The 26417-nt window shown below is 34.3% G+C and overlaps 2 protein-coding genes and 1 long non-coding RNA gene across 7 annotated transcripts; all 3 read left to right on the plus strand.

Moving 5' to 3' along the window:
* The first annotated feature begins 3451 nt into the window (after nucleotides 1–3451).
* LOC105770862 (oleosin H2) lies at nucleotides 3452–4291 on the plus strand. Its single transcript, XM_012592214.2, has one exon. The coding sequence runs from the start codon at nucleotides 3519–3521 to the stop codon at nucleotides 4116–4118; it is 600 nt and encodes a 199-aa protein (XP_012447668.1). The 5' UTR covers nucleotides 3452–3518; the 3' UTR covers nucleotides 4119–4291.
* A 13742-nt stretch (nucleotides 4292–18033) lies between these two features.
* Nucleotides 18034–19358, plus strand: LOC105769996 (uncharacterized). The gene is made up of 2 exons (XR_008196018.1): nucleotides 18034–18574; nucleotides 18701–19358. It is a non-coding gene; the product is annotated as an uncharacterized LOC105769996 (long non-coding RNA).
* A 2296-nt stretch (nucleotides 19359–21654) lies between these two features.
* LOC105769994 (cyclin-B2-4) lies at nucleotides 21655–26392 on the plus strand. 5 transcript variants are annotated; one of them, XR_008196128.1, is made up of 13 exons: nucleotides 21656–21849; nucleotides 22031–22113; nucleotides 22204–22339; nucleotides 22613–22669; nucleotides 22765–22810; nucleotides 22895–23023; nucleotides 23108–23242; nucleotides 23329–23418; nucleotides 23503–23724; nucleotides 23808–23906; nucleotides 23999–24177; nucleotides 24259–25957; nucleotides 26028–26392. XR_008196128.1 is itself a non-coding variant. In XM_012591013.2 (12 exons), exons 2-12 carry the CDS (start codon nucleotides 22059–22061, stop codon nucleotides 24395–24397), a joined length of 1284 nt encoding a protein of 427 aa, XP_012446467.1. In that variant the 5' UTR covers nucleotides 21655–21849; nucleotides 22031–22058; the 3' UTR covers nucleotides 24398–26392. The 5 variants fall into 5 exon arrangements, 3 of the variants coding, with proteins under 3 accessions (XP_012446467.1, XP_012446468.1, XP_012446466.1); XR_008196129.1 differs by having other exon boundaries at nucleotides 24259–25886; XM_012591013.2 differs by having other exon boundaries at nucleotides 21655–21849; nucleotides 23111–23242; nucleotides 24259–26392.
* Nucleotides 26393–26417: the final 25 nt, after the last annotated feature.

Consider the following 26417-nt stretch of genomic DNA (forward strand, 5'->3'; position numbering starts at 1 on the left):
GCCAATTTATCCGGTTGGAGTACTAAGGGTCGTTATGCGTGTCCTTGTTGTGCTGCACAAACATGCTCGCAATGGTTGTACAATGGGAAAAAGTTCTCTTACATGGGGCATCGTCGGTGGTTACCGGAAAATCATAGATTTAGATTTCAGATTTCTGTATTTGACGGCAGTGAAGAGTTCAGAGAAGCTCCTTCCCAGACCAGTGGCTCTGAAATCGTGTTCATGTTGGAAGATATGAATTTCATTTATGGGAATATGAACCAACCACCAAACACGCAGATCAGAAACAGAAGATCAAATGATGAAGCCGATGAAAGCTCCGACGAAGAGGGCGATCCTAATGAGGCAGACTTGTGGAAAAAAAAGAAGTATTTTTTTTGAGTTGCCTTATTGGGAGCATAAGCTTTTACAACACAATCTTGATGTTATGCACATTGAGAAAAATGTCTGCGAGAACATTGTGGGTACAATTTTGAACGTCGACGGAAAATCAAAAGACAATCTTCAGAGTCGACTTGATTTAGTCCAAATGGGAATTCGGCCTGATCTACATCCCAATCCACTTTCGAATGGGAAATATCGGTTGCCGCCTTCTATTTTCTCAATGTCCAAGACGGAGAAAGAACTATTTTGCATGGTGTTGAAGGATATAAAGGTTCCGGATGCGTATGCATCAAATATATCTCGATGTGTTAGTGTTAAAGATCGAAGATTACTTTTAATAAGCGCCGCTATAGAACATTACTTTTAGAGGCGCTTTCTTCCAAAGCGTCGCTAAAGAACATGATCTTTAGCGGCGTTTTTTCCAAAGCGCCGCTAAAGAACATGATCTTTAGGGGCGTTTCTTTCTAAGTGCCGCTAAAGAGCATGATCTTTAGCGGCGTTTTTTTCTAAGCGCCGCTAAAGAACATGATCTTTAGCGGCATTTTTTTATGTAAGCGCCGCAAAAGTTAGTGACGTTGTCATTAGCGGCATTTTTTGTGGCGCTTCTATAAGCGCCGGAAATGGAGTTAGTGGCGTTAAAAAGCGCCGCTAAAGACCTAAAAAAAGCCGCTAAAAACCTGTTCTGCTGTAGTGTGAATTTCTATTAAGATCATCGTTGCACCAACAACAAATGTAGTATCTCGTAGCTCAGACCTGACAATCGGGTCGGGTATAGGGTGTTACACTTTCCCTTATTTCTACTTGTAAAATGGCCACTATTGTCACTCATGTCCTTCTTGGTAAACTTCTTAAAAGCTTTGTTGAATTTTTTTTGTAAGGAAAACTAACAATTCTTCTAAATCCTTTACCGAGATAGTTGTTGAAGTGTTTATTGCAAAAACTATTTTGGTATTCAATGCCACACTCTTTTCAACCTTGACTTTTTTTCTTTTTGGTTTCTTCTAGGTTCATTTCAAAAGCTTGTGAGGGACCAATTAGCTATGCATTCTCATTGTGTTAACATCTTTTTTCCTCTTTTGTTATTGTGCCTTTGATTTCAAATCCCTTAAGATCTCAACACTTTTTAAACCTTTTTCTCCTTAGAATATCCCTCACAGAGAGCAAAAACCTATTTAGTGATATCACATAATTTAGCATATAGTTCAACTAATATTTCATTTTTCTATATCCAAAGAATTCCAAACTTAATCTTAAGCATCTGTAATTTTAAAATTTTCACTCTAGGAATTCCCTCATTATTCATCTCGAGAATCATAAATCTTCTTCGACAGATACGAACTTAGAAATACATCTAAATGCTTGAGGATCAACATTATTGAAAATGGCATTTAGAGCTTTTGAGTTATCATTTGTAGCCTTGTCCTCATCTGTAGTCCATGTTGCTCTAGCTTTACCACTCAAGTTCATTTGTATTTATAGTGTAAGGAGGCTCCCAACCAGTCAAGATAGCCTTCCAAGCCTTTTCATCAATGGACTTGATAACACTTTCATTTGAGCCTTTTAATAGGCATTGGTAGAGTCATCTAATATGAGTGATCATGAGGTTGAGCTTCCATCTTTCATGGAGTCCATTTTTCAATAACCAAGCATAACACACTAGATAATTTAGGTGGTAGGGTCTAATACCAAATGAACAATGTCTAATTTTTGGATTGTTGTGCATGTTGTTGCAACAAAGAATGAAAGAATAAGGATGAATAAAGTAACCAAAAAATATAGATATGAATCTTCACGATTGAATCGCAATACAAGCTTTAATTTAAGCCCAACTAATCCAAGGATTGTTGCAGATTTATCCTCATATACTTGGTATAAATTCTCTCCCCAACACTCAATTTTTCCTACTAAAAGTTGTGACACAACTCTCAAAAGGATAACGAGAAGCTCAAAATAAAATGTTACTTTAATTTGAATTGAATAGTTCTCCCTCTAAGTGTATCAAACAGATGCTTCCTCATACAAACTTTCTTCTTCGCTTAAAATGTAGGCGATATACCAATCTCTTAGAAACTAGGATAAGATAGACTATGTTTGAAATCCCTCAATTTTTTCGATCACCATCTTTTCAAGGATGAAAAGTAGAAACCCACTAAATTGTGCTACTGCTAAAACAAGGATTATTCTAAAAAAATTTACAAAGTCAAAGTTGTGGTTGTACTGTTGCAACAATAGTTTGCAGTAACATACATCATTCAATACATTGTGCTAGAAAGTGATGCTATTCTCAGTCAAAATATGATTTTGATTTCCATATTATATTTAAATTTAAGATTTAATTTATAATAATTTTATCCTCATTAATGATTTAAATAATTAACACTATTAATTATTTCAATTCAAATAATTAGTCTAAATCTTAAGTTTGAGCAGTAATGACGTTGCAATTGCAATGGGCTGATTGTGGGTAAGAAACCTTCTATTGATAGTCCAAATTAATAAACCACATATGGAACAGAATCCCAAGCCCACCCAAAATCTTGATCACATGACTTTTCAGAGTTGCCGAAAAGGAGGTTCTCCTACCGGAAACTCTCGTAAGCGTAACATCATTTGAGCTAATCAAGCAAAAAGATTAAAAGACTAACAAGTATACTTAATTAATATTTAAAAAATAAAAAATATACAAATATCTTTAATTAATATTTAAAAAAATTAAAAATATATAATTAAGAAATCTGCGGATCATTTAACCTACCACCAGTAAGTTGATTCATTTTACAGATAGAGGCGTTGCACATTGTACAAGACAAGAGGTTGAAAATTTTATATTCATGCATTAATGATCTATGTATTTCAACAAAGAGTCGAGCAGTACCACTTCATCATAAAATATTATTCCTATTTATAAGAAACGACAAAGCGGCAGAAGATACTTAGGAACACATGTTTTCATGCAGACCACTTTACACTATCTATCAAACAACTGTCGTCAAACTCCACGCGTCAACCCCCTTTGTTTCCTTAAATCCACTGCTCATCCGCTCATTCCCTCACCCTTCCTTTTTTATTCTATTTTCATTTTAGTGAAGGACAAGAAAAAAATTTAAAAAAAAAAAAAAAAAACCTCTGCAGCCATGGCTGAGCATCGCCAGCAATTGCGCCGAACTGATGACATGAAGAATTTCTTCCATGAAAATGGACCCTCAACATCAAAAGTTCTTACGGTTGCCACCCTCCTTCCTGTTGGTGGCACCCTTCTCTTGCTTGCTGGTTTGAGCCTTATTGGATCCCTCATAGGTCTTGCTATTGCCGCTCCACTTTTCCTGATTTTCAGCCCTGTTTTGGTACCTGCTGCTCTTCTCATTGCGGGTTCCATAGCCGGATTCTTGACCTCCGGAGCATTTGGGATCACTGGACTGTCATCGCTGTCGTGGATTGCTAATTATATTCGTGGAAGCAGGATCTCTATGTCTCAGGGCCTAGACCCAGTGAAGTGGCCCTTGCCGGACACGGCAGTGAGTATGGAGCAGAAGATCCAGAAAAGGAGCCAAGGAGGAGGAAGGATCTCTGAGGGAGGCAGAGAACAGGAAGGTGGCAAGAGTACGACACAAGAAGGTGGCAAGAGTACGACACAAGAAGGTGGCAAGAGTACGACACAAGAAGGTGGCAAGAGTAAGACACAAGAAGGTGGCAAGAGTAGGACACAAGAAGGTGGAAACAAGACTGTGGGTTGAAGTTTCCTGTTGTAGCAGTCGGCTGATATGCTAGAAAGTAATCTATCAATTTTGTTGCTCTGTTCTGCTTCTATGCTTATGTCCTTGTGCTGCTCTATGTGGTTGTATATTGTAACTTGTAAGCAGCTCTCTGTATTCAAATAAATTCCTGGTCATTTGCTTTTCGTTTTCAATTTCTGGGTTGTAATTCAAAGTAGTTGCACTACAAAAGCTGCGTCTCTTGCAATTTGTCTTCCATTTTAAGCTCAATCTCCGACAAGTTTTTTGACTGCCTTCTCAACATTAATCGCTGCTAAAAACGTCTTAGGTAGTTTAGTGATTTATTTAATCTCATATTGCTGTTATATTATTTAAATATTATTATTTATCTAAAAACTGGCCAGTGAGTTAACTAAGAAACTTTTTATTAGTTATTAGATACAGTTTTAGATATGAAATTGTAGTCACATCTGTCTTGAGATAGATTTTAGAAAATCGTAAATATGGTAGAAAATTATAATGAGATAATTACAATTACTTGTTTCCGAGGGCGTTCATTTTTAACAAAGAACTTACAAAGGATTCTTATGAAGGTAAGTACTATAACAAAACGAATGGATGTAAAACTCAACTATAAATATCGGGTGCAAGAAGAGAGCACATGAATGATAAAAAAAAAAAGAAGCTTTTTATCAACATTGTAATACGATTCTTTAACCCTCTAGTCACTTTGTTTTTGCTATAACAGTTAAGTTATAGAGAGGGTTAGGGTGAACAATGATCGTAGATGGTAGACGGTGGTTCACCGCAGAAGACACTAAGGATGATAGTTTGAGTTAGAAGTGGTATTTGAGTAAGGTGTAGGTTGTAGAGTTCAACTTGTTCTCTCCTCTTCTTGTTTCGGTGTTAAAATGACGTAATTATGGAGGAAAGATGGGCTCGATGTGGGTCTTATCCGTCGAGCAATTCACTTCATAGCTACCTTCACTTGATACTACAAACTTCACTTTATAGCTGCAAAAGTTAGAGCAGCGAATATGAACTAGACACTATTGGAATCGACATGAGGAGATTAAGTGAGTTGTTTAGACGTATGTCATTAAATCTAGGGAGGTGATGAATTAAGAGATGCTAGAGCTTTTCTCTATATATCTTTTTGGTAATATGCAGGCCCATTTTATTGACGTGGTGCTCTAGTGAGATGATATTAATGTTATCCTCCTAGCAAGGCCACAAAGTGAGCTTCACCAAGTTCTTCTATTGTTGGGGCATGACAATTGTCCCCATGGACGAAAGGCAAGATAAAGGGATTTGGGTTTACTTGAATCTTGGCTAAGGCTTTTAGGGGTTATGGTGAGGCCTAAAGTGATTTTAAAATGTCATGATTATTGTCTCTGTCATTGTGTCTTTGTATTAATTAGTTCCAAAAATGTGCTTGCTTTTCATTGGAATTAAAAAAAAAAAAATTCTCTTGGAGTGTGGTTTCAATTTCTCATCTAAATATTTATAAATAGGGCTCTATTAGAGTGTCACTTCTCATTTTCTTCAATCTTCTTTCTTTGTTTTTCACCCAAGAATTTTTTTCTTCTTATCTCGTCTTTTTGCTTTTGTTGTCTTGCGTTCGAAAATGGACAACAATTCTTTGAGATTTCAAGTGAAATAGATGACAACCATGTAACACCCTAAACTCGGCCTAAACATTAGGGTCAAATCTGGTGATTTCACATTATAACACATCTTACCCGTATTCAACGCTGGAATAGGGTACGAGGCATTACTAGAATAAATACACTTATAGACATATTAAACCGAGTTATAAAATTTTATCCAAATTAAAAACTTTCAAATTATTATCTTCGAGTCGCTAATTAGGGTATACGAGGCCCAATACATACCCATTCATATGCTCAATATATTCGTTAAGTCAACCCAATATTGAAGATGTAACACCCCTAACCCGTATCCTTCCCCAGAATAGGGTTATAGAGTATTATCGGAGTTTACAAATTAATTTTCAGACATTTTATTTCATCAAGCATTCATATTTATAACCAATCAAAATCAAAACATTTATGAGCTAACATTAACCAATTTAACTTATACAATAACCAGAATCAAATCATCCAAAATTTTCGATAGAACCAATAGATTATGTGATATATCTCCGAAAAGCTTCCAACCCAATCGAGCTTCCGATAATCATTTCAAAACATCCAATAATAATTCATTCCAAACACACATATATATAATATTCATTACCAAATAGCATTCAATTCAATTAAAATTATACAAAATATAGTTCATACGAACTTACCAAGATAAATTGCAGAAATATCAAAATTCGGGGACATTTTGAAAAATTTCTATTTTTCTCGAATTTCCACCCAATATTGATCTAAATTAATATTTCATTCAATTTAGTAATTTAAATAATAAACAATTCATTTCATGCAATTTTGGTCATTTTTTGACATTTTTCCAAAATTGCCCCTAAAGTTTTACTTTTATTTAATTTAGTCCTCGAGCCCAAATCATGCAAATTAACCATTTGAAATGCAAATTCATGCTAGCATAATATTCATAAATTTATTTTCCTCCTCCTCCTCTCCATTCCACATCCTTAATTTACATAACATGCTTATAAGTAACATTATCTATAATTTCACTACTTTCTTGTAAATTTATTCAAAGCTGTCCATTTGAGTCATAGTCACTAAATCATTTATATCTTGAGCTACAGAAATCCAAATTAAGATCCGTTAATTTTATCTGAAACTAGACTCACATATCTTCTTGCCATAAAATTTTCAGAATTTTTGGTTCAGCCAAATAGTACAGTTTATTCTTTAAAGTTTCCCCTATTTTTCTGTCTAACAGTTCCGACCACTCTTCACTAAAAATGAATTATCTAATTGTACAGAATTTGGATAATGTTTCCGTTTATTTCATTTGAAAATAGATTCATTAAGTATTCTAATCATATAAATTATAACTCATAATTATTTTTATTCAATTTTTTATGATTTTCCAAAGTCAGAACAGGGGAACCCGAAATCATTCTGACATTGTCTCACAAAATTTATTATATCTCATGATTTAAAATTCTATTACTTACACCGTTTCTTCTATGAGAAACTAGACTCAATAATCTTTAATTTCATATTTTATTCATATTCTAATTCAATTCCCACAATTTTGGTGATTTTTCAAAGTTAACCTACTGCTGCTATCCAAACTGTTTTAGTGTAAAATATTGATTACTAAGTTTATAACACTCTTATTTTCTTTCTCTACACTATTTCTCATCACTTTCTCTTATTTTCTCTTCACTAACATACCAAGAACATAAAACCTTATATAATAAAACTCTACATTAACATCAATTTCATACCTTTTCAATAATATCAAACTCAAAAATATATTGAAATCTTGATGTTCTTATCTTGCTCAATTGATTTCAATCTTTAACTTGATTTTCTCTCTCCTCCAGCTTCTATTTCTTGAATCTAACTTGATATTCTAGCTCCCCATAGTCTCCTTGTTATCTTTCTCTCTTGATGGATATGGAAATTCTTTTGATTTCTAAGTGAAAATGGTGAATTTTTTATAACAGGACCAAATTGTAAAGAAAAGAAAGTTTCTTTCTTTCTTTCTTTCCTCTTCATACGTTGGTTGCATGGGGAAGAAGATGATAATTCCTCATCTTTCCTTTCATATATATACTAAATAGAATAATAATAAATTAATAAAATATCATTTAAAATCATATTAAAATATTAATAAATTAATATTTATTTAATTAATTAATCTAAAATATCACCAACATCATCATTGCCTTCTAGATTTCTCTCTCTTCTAATTGACCATTTTTCCCTTCATAATCTTTTAAAATTTCATCATTGAGTCACACTTAATTTGGTAAAATTACGATTTAGTCTCTCATAATTCTTATCTTATTCAATTTGGTCCTAATTCATCCATTTTCCTTAGTTTCTAGATCATTCCACCCTTAAAATATTTACACCTTTGGTCCTTCAACTTTTTCATATTTACACTTTAACCCCTCAAATTTTGAGTATTTACTCTTAGGCAACAATACTTTTCTCACTTTTGCGATTTAATCCTTCCTTGCCTTAATATGTCATAATATACTTCTCAATGTTGACATAACTCAAAATTTCCCTTTTTGTTACTTTATTTCCTTATTTTACTATACCAAGGATAATATCTTACTGTAGAAATTTTTAAAATATTACATTTGTGGTCCCGAAACCACTGTTTCAACTAGGCCAAATTATGGCTATTACAGAAGAATCCACTTTATGTCAGAATCAATATTAATAACAATTATAAATCTTTTCATGTTAATTTCATATATCACTTACCGAACTTCGAATGTTAATTTACTAATATGTAATTCACTAACACATTCTGGTATACACAATGTTTAATTGATGAAATCATTTAATTGAGCTAAATTTCATGTTCATTCCAAATTTTCTTCTAAATCCATAAATGCTTCCACTTACCATTTACCTAATCAACTTCTCGAACCAAGCTATTACACAACAATAATACATCACTTGTGCTTCATGAATTCAATATTCGATTCTTATCACCATCAAATACATGTCATTCGAATACTTAAAGTTTATTCAAGCATATATTATTATGTTTCATATACCAAGCATATGTCAAAATTACGAATACATAATTAATTCATTTGTCATTTATTTGACTAGCAAATTAACCTCAAAATTTATAACATTCCATTACTTAAGATATGCCATAAAATACTCCTTTAACAAAAACTAGCACCATAGCGAATTTTCATTATGCTATTTATTACCCTTTTCCGAATCACATAGCAAAATATTACAAATATGTATATATTTGAATCCTATAATTATGCATCAACTTACCAATATGAGTTAATTCATGAGTCACTCATGACATCACTTCATGCCAAATATACTGTAATACCCGAAAATCTTTACAAGAAGATATTATCTATGATATAAGAAAATAAGAAAATAAAGCGTCAAAAAGGGGAAATTTTGGAGTTATGTCAACATTGGGTCGTGTATTATGACATATTAGTTCAAGAAAGGATTAAATCGTAAAAGTGAGAAAAGTTTTGTTGCCCAAGAGTAAATACTCAAAAAAATTAAGGGGTTAAAGTGTAAATATGAAAAGTTGAATGACCAATGGTGTAAATATTTTAAGGGTGGAATGATCTAGAAACTAAGAAAAATGGATGGATTAGGACCAAATTGAAAAATGTGAAGAAGTTTGAGGGACTAAATCATAATTTTACCAAATTAAGTGATGACTGAATGTGGAATTTTAAAAGATCATGAAGGGCAAAATGGTCAATTAGAAGAGAGAGAAATCTAGAAGATAATGATGATGTTGAAGATATTTTAGATTAATTAAATAAATAAATATTAGTTTATTAATATTTTGATTTGATTTTTAAATGATATGTTATTATTTTATTATTTTAATATTTAGTATATATATATATATGTGGAAAGAAAGAGGAGAAGGATCGAACCCACCATCTTTTCCATGCAATTCATGTTAGAAGAGAAGAGAAGAAAGAAAGTTTTACTTTCTTTACAATTTAGTCCTTCCACCAAAAATTCATCATTTTTATCTAGAAATCAAAAGAATTTCCATATCCATCAAGAGAGAAAGATAACAAGGAGACTATGGGGAGCTAGAATATCAAGTTAGATTCAAGAAATAGAAGCTGGAGGAGAGAAAATCAAGTTAAAGATTGAAATCAATATGACAAGGTAAGTACATCAAGATTTTAATATATTTTTAAGTTTGATATTATTGAAAAAGCATGGAAATGATGATCATGTAAAGTTTTTGTATATATGGTCCTATGTTCTTGACATGTTAGTGAAGAGAAAATAAGAGAAAGTGTTGAGAAATAGTGTAGAGAAAGAAAATAAGGGTGTTATAAACATGGTAATAAACATCTTGCACTAAAATGGTTTTGGACAGCAACAGTGGGCTCACTTTGAAAAATCACCATAAATTATGAAAATCGAATTAGAGTATGATTAAAATATGGAATTAAATCTTATTGAGTCTAGTTTCTCATAAAAGAAACGGTGTAAGTAATGGAATTGTAAATTATGAGATATAATAAATTTTGTGAGACAAGGTCAGAATGAATTCAGGTTCCCCTGTTCTGACTTGGAAAAATCATTAAAAATTGTACAAAAATAGTTATTGGTTATAATTTATATTTTTAAAATCCTTAATGAGTATATTTTCAAGAGAAACAAATGGGGACATCATCCGAATTCTGAACAAAGAGATAATTAATTTTTAGTGAAGAAGGGTTGGAATTGTCAGACAGCAGAACAAATGTGACTTTAAAGAATAAACTGTACATATTGGCTGAACCAAAAATTCTGAAAATTTTATGGTAAGAAGGTATGTGAGTGTAGTTTCAGGTAAAATTATCAGGTCCTAATTTGGAGTTCCGTAACTCAAGATAAAAATAATTTAGTGGCTATGACTCAAATGGACAGCTTTGAATAAATTTACAAGTAAATTGTGAAATCATAGATAATGTTACTTATAAGCATGTATTATAAATTAAGGATGTGGAATGGAGAGGAGGAGGAGGAAAAATATATATATGAATATTCAGTTAGCATGGATAACTTGCACGTTTTAGACTTAGGGACTAAATTGAATAAAAGTAAAACTTTAAGGGTAAATTTGTAAAATGTCAAAAATTGATCAAATTGCATGAAATGAATTGTTTTATTATTTAAATGAGTAAATGGAATGAAATATTAATTTAGATCAAGATTGGGTGAAAATTTGAGAAAAATAGAAAACTTCCAAAATATCCCTGAATTTTGGTATTTCTGCAATTTAGTATGGTAAGCTCGAATGAGCTATATTTTGTAATAATTTTAATTGAAGTGAATGCTATTTGGTAATGAAAATTATATATGTGTGTGTATTATTATTGGAATTAAATTATTATTGGTAATATGTATAATTATTTGATACATTTAGCTGAGTATCGGAAGCTAAATTGGGTTGGAAGCTTGTTGGAGATATATCACAGTATCCATTGGTTCTATCGGTAATTTTGGATGATTTGATTCTGGTTATAATGGCATGTATAATTTAAATTGGTTAACGTTAGCTCATTAATGTATTGATTTTGATTGGTTATAAATATGAATGCTAGATAAAAATGAAATGTCTGAAAATTAATTAGTAAACTCCGGTAATGCCTCATACCCTATTTTGGTGTCGAATACGGGTAAGGGGTGTTACATATACCACACACATATGCTATGAAACTTTATTTTCTCTCATGAGCGTACTATGATCAGTAATGCACCAATATAAACATCACTCCTATTTCAACGTTTATCGATTATAATTAGGCATATAACCAATTATACACAATTCATTCATATACTTTATTGTCCTCCTCCTCCTCTCCATCTCACATCCTTTATGTATATAACATGCTCAAATAGCATTATACATAATTTCACTATTCACTTATATTTAAATTCAAAGCGGTCTATTTGAGTCAGAGTCACTAAATCATTTTTATCCAGAGCTACAAAGCTCCAAATTAAGATTCGTTAATTTTTCCTGAAACTAGACTTACATATCTTCTTACCATAAAATTTTCAGAATTTTTTACTAGGCCAATTAGTACAGTTTATTCTTTAAAATCACCCCTGTTTCACTACTCAACATCTCTGACCTCTCTTCACTAAAAAGAATTATCTTATTGTACAAAATTCAGATGATATTTCCATTTGTTTCCTTTGAAAATAGACTCATAAAGGATTCTAAGCATATAAATTATAACTCATAATTATTTTTGTACAATTTTAATTATTTTCCAAAGTTAGAACAAGGGATTCTGGAATCAATCCGACCCTGCTCACTAAAATTAAAATATCTAAAAATATATAACTCTTTTGCTTGCTCTGTTTCTTTTATATAAAAATAGACTCATTAAGATTTCCTTTCACATCTTATTCACTCTCTAATTCAATTTTCACCATTTTGGTGATTTTTCAAAGTCACACAACTTTTGCTGTCTAAACTATTTTGTTGTAAAATGTATTCTTTCATAATTTCACTTTTCACTATCTCAATTCCATTGAATTTTTCACATCTCATTCCAATAGTTCATTTCAATTCATATACAATTCATTCAATTTATCACTATATTCAAAGCAATCCAATTTCTCATTTCCAATTTCAAGTCAATCTTCAATTCAATTCCACATATATTCATCACTCAATTACACTTAGTCAATTTCCCGATGAACACTTCGGAATAATAACAGATACACGGTGGAATCAACACATAGCAATTACCTTATAATAAATGATACCCGGTTCACATAGTAGACTGCACATAGTACTACAGATGTGACCATTTTCATCCAACACACGTAGTAGCCCGCACATATTACTACACACGTGATCGAAGCTATCTGGTACGCATAGTAGCCTGCACATAGTACTACACATGTGACCTATCATTTCGGTACACGTAGTAACCTGCACATAGTACTACACACGTGACCTAGCAACTTCACTCGTATCTCTTTCATTCTGAAGGTTCAACCGGGAATTTTCACTTTTTCTCACTTTTTTTTACCAATCAATGTCAATTTCTCTTCTTTCTCGATTTATAATAACATATTTAGCTTATATAACATCCAAATTATTCAATCCAGTCCAAAAATCACATTTTAGAAAAATTACATTTGTGCCCCTAAAGTTTCACAAAATTACGATTTTGCCCCTAGGCTCGGAAATTAAACTTTATTCCACTTTCTTATGTTTTATAACATGCTGAAAATTTTTCCCTTCTATAGAAACATCAAATTCTTGTATAACATGCACTTATAAACAATAATATTTTTTTACCGATTATGTCGTTTCACTTGTTTTCACTAAAAATCGCTTAGCAAAAATTATTTAACACAATTTCAAGCTTCATATTCTACCATAAAACATCAAAATAAACACATTTCACCTATGGGTATTTTTCCAAATATAAACCCTAGGTTAAATTATTGCTAGAATAAGCTAAATTAAGCTACCAGAAATTCAAAAACATAAAGAACATTAAAAACGGGGCTTGGAATCACTTACTATGGATCTTGGAAGCTTGAAAACCCTAACCATGGTTTCCCCCTTGCTATTTTCGTCCATCATGGAGAAGATAGACAAATTTTTGGCTATTTTGACCTTTTTAATTCTTTTAATTACTAAATGACCAAAATGCCCCCAACTTAAAAATATCCTATTTCACTTATCTCTTGTCCATTTTTGTCCAACAAGTTAACCAATGGTCTAATTCCATTTAAGGACCTCCAATTTAAAATTTCATAACAATTGGACACTTCTAACATGTAGAATTCAACTTTTGCACATTTTACAATTTAGTCCTTTTGGCTAAATTGAGTGCCCAAACGTCAAAATTTTTGAACGAAATTTTTACAAAATTATTCCGTGAAATTTAGACCATAAAAATATAATAAAAAATATTTTTTTCCTCGTTGAATTTGTGGTCCCGAAACCACTGTTCCGACTAGGCCTAAAATCGGGCTGTTACAAACCATGCTGCAATTGTTGTGTTTCAAATCTCCTCAGTATAAATATTATTTCTTAATTACATCAAGATCATAGAATGAGCTAAGGTACGATCAATGGGAAAGGCTTTTATTTCTCGTTGTATTCGTTGGAATGGGGCTTTCTCTTGCCTCTTTATTCATGGTTTGTAGAGAGATGTCGTGACTGTACAGTGTTATCTCTAACTACTATCAAGGACTATCAAACGCTTACTGGTATACATTTTTTCTTGTTGTTGTAAGAAGTGTTGAGAAGAACCTTCTTCAATTAGTTTTGAGAACATGTTTACCCTTACCTTTGAGGGTTCTCCTAGCGTATGTTATTTTGAGCCACAAGAAAATTTCTCAAAAGTATTGTTGGAATATTTTTCTTCTCTCTTGAGTGGAGTCTTCCTTTATATGTGTTAGCACCTATGGCGAATTATCAATGTAAACTAAACTGAATGAAACTAAGCTAAGTATTGAAAGAATGTATTGAGTAAAGAAATAATTCTTTTGTATTTAGTCTTGTATTCTGGTATGTACATCCTAACAATAGTACTTATAGGACATATGATTAACTGTTATTGCTTAACAACTTAACTTTTTGAATAACAAACTAACAGCTAGACTAGGTGAATAACAGATATAGGTAGTACTCTTAACATTCACCTATCTATTCGACAGGTAAAACCTGAAGGAGATCTCGAAATCTAGCAAACAACGACACGAAGAGTGGCTTGGTACGAATATCAGCAACCTGTTTACAGGCAGGAACTTCACCAACAATAATGGAGCCATCTGCTACCTTTTCACGAATAAAAAATAGATCAAGCTCAACATGTTTGAATTTGGAATGTAAGACAGGATTAGCGGCTACAGCAGCAGCACTAGAATTGTCACACCAAATGGTAAGAGGATCGATACTTTGAAGGTGTAACTCCTTTAGAAACGAGACCAACCAAGTAATATCACTGGTAGCTGTAGCAAGACTTCGATATTCAGCCTCAAATGTAGACCGTGAAACTACCTGTTGTTTCTTGGAACACCAGGAGATAGGGGTGTGACCAAAATACACACAGTATCTTGTCGTAGAGCGTCGATCATCAAAGTCAAGCCCCTAGTTAGTATCTACATAGCCAACTAACGAAAGCCGGTCAGACGGATGAAAAACAATCCCATAGTCAAGTGTACCACATAAATATCGCAGGATTCATTTTAAAGCAACTAGATGAACAGTAGTAAGGGCATGCATGAACTGGCAGATACGATTTACCATATAGGTAATATTAGGAGGAGTCAAGACCACATACTGTAAAGCACCTGTAAGACTTCTGTAAACAATCTCCGTCATTCTTGGACAGAGTAGACGAGCTAATCATTGGAGTATGAACACTCTTCGTATGAGACATAGAGCTCCTATCAAGTAGATCGCGAATGTATTTTTTCTGACAAAGATGAAGACACCCTGTGGACGAATAAGTAACTTTAATTCCTAGAAAACAATGAAGATCACCCATATCTTTAAGTGAGAATTCTTCATTCAACTGTTGAACAAAATTATTTATACAGTTAGGCATATTTCCAGTAACGATAATGTCATCCACATACACAAGAACATAAAGAGTGGAGTCAATCGTAACTTTAACAAATAAAGATGCATCAGATTTGGATATAGCAAAGCCAACAAAAAGCAGAAAACACTTCAATTTATCAAACCAAACACGCGGAGGTTAACGAAGTCCATATAGAGCTTTCTTCAGACGACAGACTAGAGGTCTTCCATTTGAATTATATTGGACATACCCCGGAGGTTGTTGCATGAATACCTCATCAACAAGAACATCATTTAAAAAAGTATTATTCACATCTACTTGACGGAGTTGTCATCCTTTAGAGACTGCAATAGACAGATGACGCGAATAGTAGCAGGTTTTACCGCTGAACTGAACGTTTCTTTGAAATCCCACCCAGGCACTTGAGAACACCCTTTTGCTACTAACTGAGCCTTTCGACGAACAATAGTACCATCAAGATTTTTTTTTGACTTTGAAAAGCCATTTACATCCGATTGCCTTGCGAGTGGGTGGTAACGGAACAAGATCCCAGGTGGAATTATTAATGAAAGCATTATATTCTGTTTGGGCTGCATCACACACTCTGTGGTGAAAAAGGCTTCTTTAATTGTGTGAGGCGAAAGAGCCTCAACAGACAATGCCTTGGGCTTAAAAATGCCAGCTTTAAATCGAGTAATTTATTGAAGGCGTAGAGGACGACAGAACAATAGGAGAGGATGAAGCATCAGTGGTAGGTTCAATAGAACTAGGAACGCCACCATCAGTGGGTAAGGAGGAAGATCTATGTGGCTCATGTTCAAAGCCCACCTCAGTCTGAAGATTGGCAGGGACAGAGGGTGAAGGGCAGAAACCAGGAGATGAAGATGATGCAGGCGAAATAATAGGGGAAACCTCCAGAGGCTGAGAAGGGACAATTTTAACAATAGGAACAAAAGTCGACATAGTACCAGATGAAGTCATTAAACCACTTGTAGCAGGCGAAGGAGCCAAGAACCTTTGTTCACCAAATACAATATGACAAGAAATAATCATCTTACCATCTAGCATAAGACATTGATAACCTTTGTGTTGAGGACTGTATCCCAAGAATGTACACAGTTGAGATTGAAAATCCAACTTATGACGCAGAAATGGTCGTAAATATGAAAAACAACAACACCCAAATATCTGTATATGATCATATGTGGGATCCTATCCATAAAGAGCCTTATATGGAGTCTGGCCTTTCAGAGCTAAGGTAGGAAGACGATTGATGAGATGAACAGCATAGCAAAATGCATAACCCTAATATTTCATAGAGAGATTCGCTTGCGCCAAAAGTGTGGTGCCCATGTCAACAATATGTCGATGATTGCGTTCAGCCACCCCATTCTATTCGGAGGTATGTGGACAAGAAAACTGATGAACTATCCATTGAGTTGTTAGAATCGACGTAAAAGCACGAAACTCGTCGCCTCAATCACTTTGAAATTATTTAATATTTTTCCCAAATTGAGTTTTGACTAATTACTAATTACGAATAAGATAAATCCACGTAAATCGAGTGCACATATCAATAAAAGATACATAATACCAATTATGACCACATGCAACTGATGCATGCCACCATAGATCGGAGACAACCAAAGTAAATGGATCACTATATTCAGCAATAGAGTTGAGAAAGGGCAATTTATGATACGTCCATTTTTTACATGTAATATAAACATTATCAAAATAAATTTTAGTAGAAGCAATATTACATTTATCTAAAACAGATTTAACAACAGAAGTAGATGGATGACCAAGTCATTTGTGCCACAGAAAAGACAGCTTCATTGTCACATTTATTCGGGAGGAGAACAGGAGGATCAAAAGAAGCTTCAATAGGCTGAACAATCCCAACTGGCAGAGAAAAGTGATAGAGCCCATCACGAATGTAGCCTCTCAGTAAAATATCCCTGGTCACGATGTCCTTAGCAACACACTACGTCGGATGAAATTTAAAAAATACGTTATTATTAGTGGGATACTGATATATAGACAGGAGATTCTTTCGTATATTCGATACGCACAAAATATTAGATAACTGTAGCAACTTAGACTGTGTAGGTAAAACTGAATTATCGATGTACGAAATTTTAGTGAGAGTCCCGTCACCCATTAAAAGAGAAAAAGTATCTGAGTATGGTGTAAAGTCATGCAAAGCAGAGACGTTGCGACATACATGATGCATAGCACTTGAATCGGGATACCAAGACGCAGTTTCAATGGGCATAAGAATATAGGAATCAGTGTCGTCACAGTTTGAACCTAATTGAGTGGCATTAATATGAGACTCGGTAGAGTCAAAAATGTCAGAAACATGCAAGTCGCGTAGACGAGGGAGCCCAATGCAAGGGTCGGACCCAGTGTACACACGAGCCCTTGGTTTGGTTCGTCAAGGAACAGACGGCCCAGGCACATTACAAGCACCAACACCCAAGTCCCCAAGGTCTCGTCTATGACCAAGAGAAGCAACAAATTCTACACAATTTAAAGTTGGCCCATTTAGAGGTGGATGATCTTAAGGCCCAAAAGAAAAGGAAGATCTGCCAAAATCTTGACTAGGGCCAGACGGTAATAGCCCATTATAACAACCAGGCCCAGTCGGCCCAACATGAATATGTCCATTAAATGAACTAGGCCCAATCGGCCTAATAAGCAAACCTAGGCACATGGTACATGTCATGCTCAACACCACATTAAAATTTTGACCCAGCATAGAGCCCACCATAATGACCGTTAGTTCTTTGTAAAACAGGATTAGAAACCTTGTGCAGTCAAGATGAAAATGGCGCAGCTGACGGCCAAAAATATCCTCCCACATCATTATCTTGCATCTCTGCCGAGCCATGAAGCATACCAGTCGACAACTGAAATGACACACCAGGACCAGAACAATCTACTGGATTTGATGCTCGAACAATCGACGACGACAACGGGCCATAATACTCATGATTATAATGAAAGAAGTATCTCTGGGCTAAATGTTCGAACCTACCGCAGATCTGACACTGGATGCGAGACCGAAACCCTCTCTCGCGGCCTCCAGACGGTGGATGACCACCACAAACCGAACCCGCCTGCGACGAAATGACTTCCAAAAGATTCACACAAATAGGTACATCCTGTATCGCACACACCGACCGACTCTCATATTCTAGCAGCACATCAATTAGACGCTAAAGCGGCAGAGGCTCCGACGAGAACAACGCGAGGGTGATGACAGCATCGAACTCTGGAGGTAAGCCCGCAAGCACGATTTCGACTTTCTTTGCCTCCGAGATCCGAGATCCAAAATCTTCTATCAACGCACTTGTGTTTTGAATTTTCGCTACATACTCCTTTACTGATAAGTTGCCTTTTTTAGTTGAATAAAGGTCAAGACGAAGACGAGAAAGTTTCGTACCTGTAACGACAGTAAAGAGACAAGCGGTGGTGTTTCAGACATCACACGCCGTTCGAGCCTCTATAAAAGATGAGGAAGCGATGAATTAATTGTAGAAAGTAGCCAGGAAATAAGTAACATGTCCTGTTGAATAAACGCCGAGGCATCCAGATTCGGAACGAGCGAGCCCTCTAGAGACTGCAAAAATCGCAGTGGAGCAGGTACCGTTCCATCCAAAAAACCAGTTAGCTCGTATCTTTCAACTATTAACCTAACATGCTGCTTCCACTGAACGAAAGTGCCTTCACCCAATTTGACAGTCTCATGACGCGGAAACGAGTAAACGAGCCTAGCACCTGTGAACGCTGAACCTCTATGTTCGACGGCGGCAGAATCAGCAGAAGCTATGGTGGTCATTAACGCAAACAGAAAACAGGTCTTCAGCACCTTAGACGACTGATACCATGTTAGCACCTACGGTGAATTATCAATGTAAACTGAATTGAATGAAACCAAGCTAAGTATTGAAAGAATGTATTGAGTAAAGAAATAACTCTTTTGTATTTAGTCTTGTATTCTGGTATGTACATTGTAACAATAGTATTTATAGGACATATGAGTAACTGTTATTGCTTAACAACTTAACTGTTTGAATAACAAACTAACAGCTAGACTAGGTGAATAACAAATATAGGTAGTACTCTTAACAATCTGCACAACATTTGGCTCCTTCGTTAGATAAATCATCACCGAGATTTAATACCATTGTCTGAGTTTAAAGTTCAACAAGGTATGGTACTTAAGCAACTTTTGGAGGTTTTGTTTTATTGGGTGTAGCTCCAATGGTGCGACCCCAGAAAAAGTAGCTAGGCTTTTTTATATGTTGAATGATAGCACTTGGCATATTTTCAATCTGCAGTGAGGACTTCTTCGCAAAGCTTGCGTTAAATTAGATTCTAAGTACTTGAAAAAAAATATATCTCAATAAGTTATGTTATTATAAAAAAGTATAGAACCCAAATAAAAAAATTTGTTTACAATATTTTTGTATGTAATATGGTTGTTAAAATAATGAAAACAAATGAGTATTTCGAATACAAGTTTATCAAAAAATATAGGCATAGAATAGTTGGTTAAAATAGAAATACCTAACGGTGAAGTTTCTAAATTAATGGTTTAAACATCTAAAGGTATAAGTACGTTAGGATACAAATGGATAGTTTTGCGAAAAACACGGTAAGGAAAATGAAGTTTTAAGATATAAACTACAACTTATAATATAAAGATTTTCCCAAATCCTTACATTGATTATAAAAGGATATAATGTTCTGTTGTAGTTGATACAATAATTTTAAATATTTTGTTAATATAGCCGTTCATGAAAATTTGGCATGTGTCGATGAATGTTTATCTGGTTTTTAAAATTTCTAAAGGGCATAAAATATTGGAAGTATATAGAATTTTCCAAAAATTGTTAAATACATTTACATAAATATTTATATGGTAAAGTAGACTAAGTGAAAAATAGTTGAAAGAGTCTAACATGTCCATACATACTTTTATAAAAGGATCATGGTTAGAATTTTTCTTTTAATAATTATTATTGGAATTCTTCAATAGATCACAGAATAATAAGTTATTTAAATAAAATATTTGAGAAATAATATTAAAAATTAAAATTTTATCTAAACTAGCAAATCTAGCCCTTAATGTATGAAACTTTCAGATATAAATTGATATATACCAAAAGACCTAAAAGAACTTAATATGAATAAAGCATGTCTATTAAATACTCCGTAATTATAAAATTACTCGATATAAATATTGTTTTTAAGAGAATGAGTAAGAAACCTTTGATCCATTAGCATCATATCTTAACTAGTTTAGAAATATTATATTGTAGTTCTATTATCTCATTTGATGTATTAACGGTAAGAAAGATTATTGTATACACGTTCTATTATCTTATTTGATAGGAGTATTATCTTAGTTGAACATTAATCTCATTATATGTTTCTTTTGATACAATGCTTAAAATTATTTATAACCCCTTCTCAACCCTTAAACAGTAGGATAATGCGCTTCAGCGCACTCGAACTAAGTCTTCCCACACTAACAACAATATCAATGCTAATCGGGTTAAAATTCAGTCTTCTTTTTTTTTACCAAACTTTAAAAATTCACGTTATTACAACTATTAGAGTATTTATTATGTATTAAATCAATTTTTTGTTGTGTTATTGCACAAATTAGCCAAAGAAGGTATAATTATTTATTCTCAAACAAAGGAATAAATAAAAGATTAGTATTAGATTAACAAACGAGAAACAGGAGTCAGTGAACTTACTGACAAACCTACCTGCTAATTAAGTTAAACCCTAACAAACAAGGATTGATTAATGAAAAGACACGTTATTAAAATCATCCGTCGGTAGACAAATGGTCAACGTGGCAGAATATTATTACTTGGGTAAATAAATGCTTAAAATATTAGTTTCTCTATTCTTTGTCTTTTTATTTTTACAATTTTTCATATTATAAAGTTTAGGTCCGATTATTACTATAATTAAAGTTTTATTAGATTTGTTGGTATAATATTTTAAATTAACAAAAACGTTCACTCTGTAGTTTTATTATAAAAAAATGAATTTTATTTTAAATATAAAAATAGGAGATTAAATTTTTGCTAAATTTTAAATATACAAAAAGTAGGAGGAGGTAAAGCATATTATAACCTAAATATACAAAAGGAAGTTTTTTTATATATAGAATAAAAGAAAGAATAACGGTATAGTCATATTGGAAAGAAGCCAGAAGGGGAAAATTTGAAAGCACATGATAAGGTTACCGTTGAGGATGAAAGTCCATCTAGAAATCGAACGGCTGAGATATGCTAGCCGTTAGTTTTAAAAATAAAAATGTGCCGACAATACATATATCATCCGCTCATTGCGTCTCCTTTTCTCTGAGTCAAAAAGCCTCACCTGCCCGATCAAGAACAGCAAGACATACGTTCCATTGCTTCGCTGCTGCTCAGCCTCTCATGTCATTCTTTTGACTAATCTCTTTCTCCTTCTCCCAATTCGAACGGCGTTTTACAACATCGTCCGGCTAAAACTCTTTTCACAAAGGTTCTTGAAATTTTCTCCTCCTCTTTTTTTAATCTTATTTCTTTATTTCTTTCAGTTTTAAATATTTTGACCAAAAAAAAAGAGAAAGGGATTAATTTTAATTTGGATTAAAGGGGTGTCTTGATTATCTTTGGCTATAGTTTGGGGATATCTATCTTAAGCGGATTCTTGTTGTTTGCAGTTGTTGTTGTTTGTACATACCGGAAATAATGTCTGTATCGGACGAGAACAATCCTGGAGTCATCGGAGCCTCCCGATATCAAGGTGATTAGCTCAACCCCATTTTCTGTACCCTTTCTTTTAATGTTTAAGTAGAACTTCTAAATTAAAGTAAAATTTTGATAAAAAAAAAAGGGGGCTTACATGCTGGCGAAAGAGGGAAGCTCGTGGCGGCGACTGGGCAGAATCGAAGAGCATTGAGCACTATTAACCGGAACCTAATTGAAGGCCCACCTTTCCCTTGTGCAGTCAGTAAGAGACCTTTATCCGAGTGAGTACTTCATTAAAATTCTCTCTCTGTTTTACTGCTGAGAACTGAAAAAAAGTAGATCCTTTTGAATTAATTTTTTTTTTTTGAAACAATCTTTTGAATTAATTATGTAAAATGGGGAAGGGGTGTTTTGTCTTGGTATTTCAATGATCCAAAACAAGACCGTTTTTTTTCACTTTTAAAATATAACTTTTTTCTATTGCTCTATTTCTCTCAGCAGCATGAAATTGAAGTTTTGATTATCACTTCCAACGTTTTTTTTAATCTTGTCAGAAGAAATGCAGTCTGTGATAAGATCCCACCCATACCTCAGCATAGACCAATTACTAGGTTAGCACCTCCTTTTAGTTTAATGATGTCTCTTTTGATTGCCAAAACAATATCATCTTCTTGATCCTTCTTGTTTATGGTTCCTTTTTATTCAGGAAGTTTGCTGCCCAGATGGCTAACAAGCAGCAAATGGAACCTGAGGTACCATTTTTTCACAATAAAAAACTTTGGTATCATCCTCTATTATTCTGTCACGTTATATAAGTAGTTAATTACTCTTAACAGGAAATTAAGAAACCAATCCAGTCAGTGCCAGATTCAAATGAAGATTGCAGCATCATAGATGTGGATAACTCGGATGTGCCAATGTTTGTGCAACACACGGAAGCTATGATGGAGGAGATTGAGCGGATGGTAGGGAAACAAACCTCCTTTACTTTTTCTTTTTCTTTTTTTTATGGTTGAGAGAATAACATTGATTCTATGTGTCCCCTGCAGCAGGAGGTTGAAATGGAAGACGTGGATGATGATGATGATGATCCTCTTGTGGACATTGACAATTGTGATAAAACGAATCCGCTTGCAGTTGTTGAGTATATTGATGATTTATACCAATTCTACAAGAAAGCAGAGGTGATTCACGTGTCTGATTGCAACTTAAAAAGAAGTATTTTTATTGGGGTTGATTCACTCAACTTCGTTTATTTAATTTTTTGCAGTGTACTGGTTGTGTTCCTCCAAATTATATGGAACAGCAATATGATATTAACCAAAGGATGAGAGGTATCCTCATTGACTGGCTGGTAGAGGTAACATACAGATGATTTGCTAATTTCCTTGCATCCTCGTTATAGATGAAAAACCTATCATTAATGAGAATAATGGGATGCCAGGTTCACTACAAGTTTGAGCTGATGGAGGAGACCTTGTATCTCACGATCAATCTAATTGATAGGTTTTTAGCAGTTAAGCAAATAGCAAGGAAGAAACTTCAGCTGGTTGGAGTAACAGCCATGCTTCTAGCCTGCAAATATGAAGAAGTTTCTGTTCCTGTTATTGAGGATCTGGTTCTCATTTCTGACAAGGCTTACAGTAGGCAAGAAGTGCTTGATATGGTTTGTAATTTAAACCCTTTTTTTGCCTCATTTTAATGATTTGATGGCTCAATAGGAAATAGAAATGACATATTGATTTGTAGGAGAAACTGATGATCAATACCTTACAATTCAATCTATCGGTCCCTACGCCGTATGTGTTTATGAGGAGATTTCTCAAAGCTGCTCAATCAAACAAGAAGGTACGGTGACAAGGAACTTTGACATCTTTGCATCTATTATGCATGTATCCAACAATGTTTGAATCTGAGATGGGTTTGTTGAAACCTTGCAGCTTGAGCTTCTGTCATTTTTCATGATCGAGCTTTGCCTAGTTGAATATGAAATGCTTAGGTTCCCACCTTCTCTATTAGCTGCTGCTGCTATTTTCACTGCTCAGTGTAGTCTTAGTGGGTGTAAATATTGGAGCAAGACCAGCGAGTGGTATACTACCTACTCGGAGGAGCAGCTTATGTAAGTCTCTTTGGGTTCTTTTTCTGTCTCTTTGTTGTTGTATTTGCAGTTGAAACTAAGTGTAGCAAATTTCATCTGTAGGGAATGCTCAAGAATGATGGTTAGGTTTCACCAGAAAGCAGGGACAGGGAAACTTACAGGCGTACAAAGGAAGTACAGTACATCTAAGTACGGTTATGCTGCAAAAATAGAGGCACCAACTTTTCTATTGGAGTCTTAAAGTTTCTAGCACAGCTTGCTGCTTAGCATTGCCATCCTTTGATAAAAATCCAGCCTAACTAGGAATTGTGCCCCCTCCTGCAACTTAAGTTGCCCCCCTCCCCTTGAGTTTATAAATATTTCATTTCTTTTGAAAATATTGTAGAAGTGATGATATGGTTTGATGTTTCATTTCTTTGGTACCAACTTCATTCTTTTACGTGTCAATGCCACCATCCATCATCACTAACGCCAGATTTTAACTTCTGCAAATAATGAAAATTCCTTCAAATATTTTATGTTGTAAGCGAAAGTTGTTACCATCGGTGCCCATTTAAGATTATCCTTGGAACGAACGTGGTGTTAGGATTGACAGCTAGCCAAAAGCTTTAGACTTTTTGTAAAGCTGGAAAAAAAAAGTCTCAGATAGCCGTTGGTGAAGCAATAAGAGGAAACAAAGGAGCAATTAAAAGTAAATGAAAAGTTGTCATTGCTGGGGCACATAAAGTGATTCCCAGCTTATGCCGTGGAGAAATGCAGTGTGGTATGACACTGATCAATTGGAGAATTTAGAGAGAAAATAGGGTTCGAGAGGTGAAAAGATTGAGAAGAGAATTGCTGATTTCATTTCATAATTCTACTTGTCCTTACAAGGAAAATGCTGTCGTACCAGGAGGGTTATTTTTATACAGCTGGCATAACAGAAAATAAAACAGCTAATAGCTGAGTCATCAATAACTCTGGACCGTCTCTTTTTGTTGGACTGAGCCCATCAATAGATCTGCTCTAAATAGGCCCATATCTCAGTGTTGCGTGATCGATCAACTGAAGGCCCTCTTTCTTCATTTCTATCAAATCCCTAATTCCCTTTTTACTCGATCGATTAGGGTTTTTTTTCCTCCAATTTCCTTCCACCTTTCTTCGTCTCTCTGATTACTTTCCAATTTCGTGACATGCAGCACAAAATTTATTAAAAGTATAAGCATGTCAAAGATTTGAAATAAAGTATTTTTATTTGCGTACCAGATGCTGGCGTTTATTGTGGCTTTCTGCATTAAGATTTGATTGTGATTGAAATCCACTCCCCAGCAACCAACATTGAAGGCTATGCTTAAATTCATTCACAGTGGGGAACTCAGTATTGAGGACTTTGGTACCTTGTTAATTGTTGCCCCAGTTCCTTCCGTTGTCTGACAAAAACATGGAATCTCTCTTCTTCGTCAGGACTGCTGCAAAATGCATTTAGAATGCCTCTAACAGCTACCTTACTAATTTATATGCTCTGAAATAATTTGATTTGGGTGTTTCGCTAGAGTCATGCATATATCTTTGGTTATGGTTTTTTTTTTTTTTGGTATGAATAGAAATAAAAGAACCGGCGAAGTAAGCTGCGGTTTCTTTGAGTTCGGTAAAAACAAGAAGAGATCCCTTTTTATAATAGCCGATTATAAAAACAAGATGTGTACATATTACATGCACTGCAGGGATGGAGTTCCTCCAAGTGGAAGATGGTAATACAACATGAGTTTTTATCCATTATGCACAAGTTCAATGGACAGGAAGTAACCAACATTGCTGATATGTTAGTTTCCCTGCAAGTGAGCACAATAAGGCTGTTGTATTGTGTAGCTAACAACTGAACTTTGCTGCAGGACTCTGCCCCTCCAATTCTTCAAGTGAATTCATCAATCCCATCATGTAAACTCGTCCAGAAAACTTGTGAAAGGATTTCTGGAATGCACTTTGACTACTGCACAACTTTTCGGAATATTATTCTGGTGGGTAAGTTTTTTGTAAGGGTTGCGTTTGCTTATTAAATTTTGTGAGTGGGAAGCAGTGAATGAGAGTGATAAATGTGCAAAGAATGTGTAAGCCGAGTCGGTATGCATCATGGATTGCAATTGGACCAAATGCACTGCTTCTGCTTCCTCGAACACTAGGGGTGACTTCAACTGATCATGTATTTTTTTATGAGTTTTGACTTGAGAGAATCCACTCTTCTATATCGTTTACTTCATTTTCTGTTGGCTTTTAAACTTTAG

This window comes from Gossypium raimondii, chromosome 5 (assembly GCF_025698545.1).
Source record: "Gossypium raimondii isolate GPD5lz chromosome 5, ASM2569854v1, whole genome shotgun sequence".
Taxonomy (NCBI): Eukaryota; Viridiplantae; Streptophyta; class Magnoliopsida; order Malvales; family Malvaceae; genus Gossypium; species Gossypium raimondii.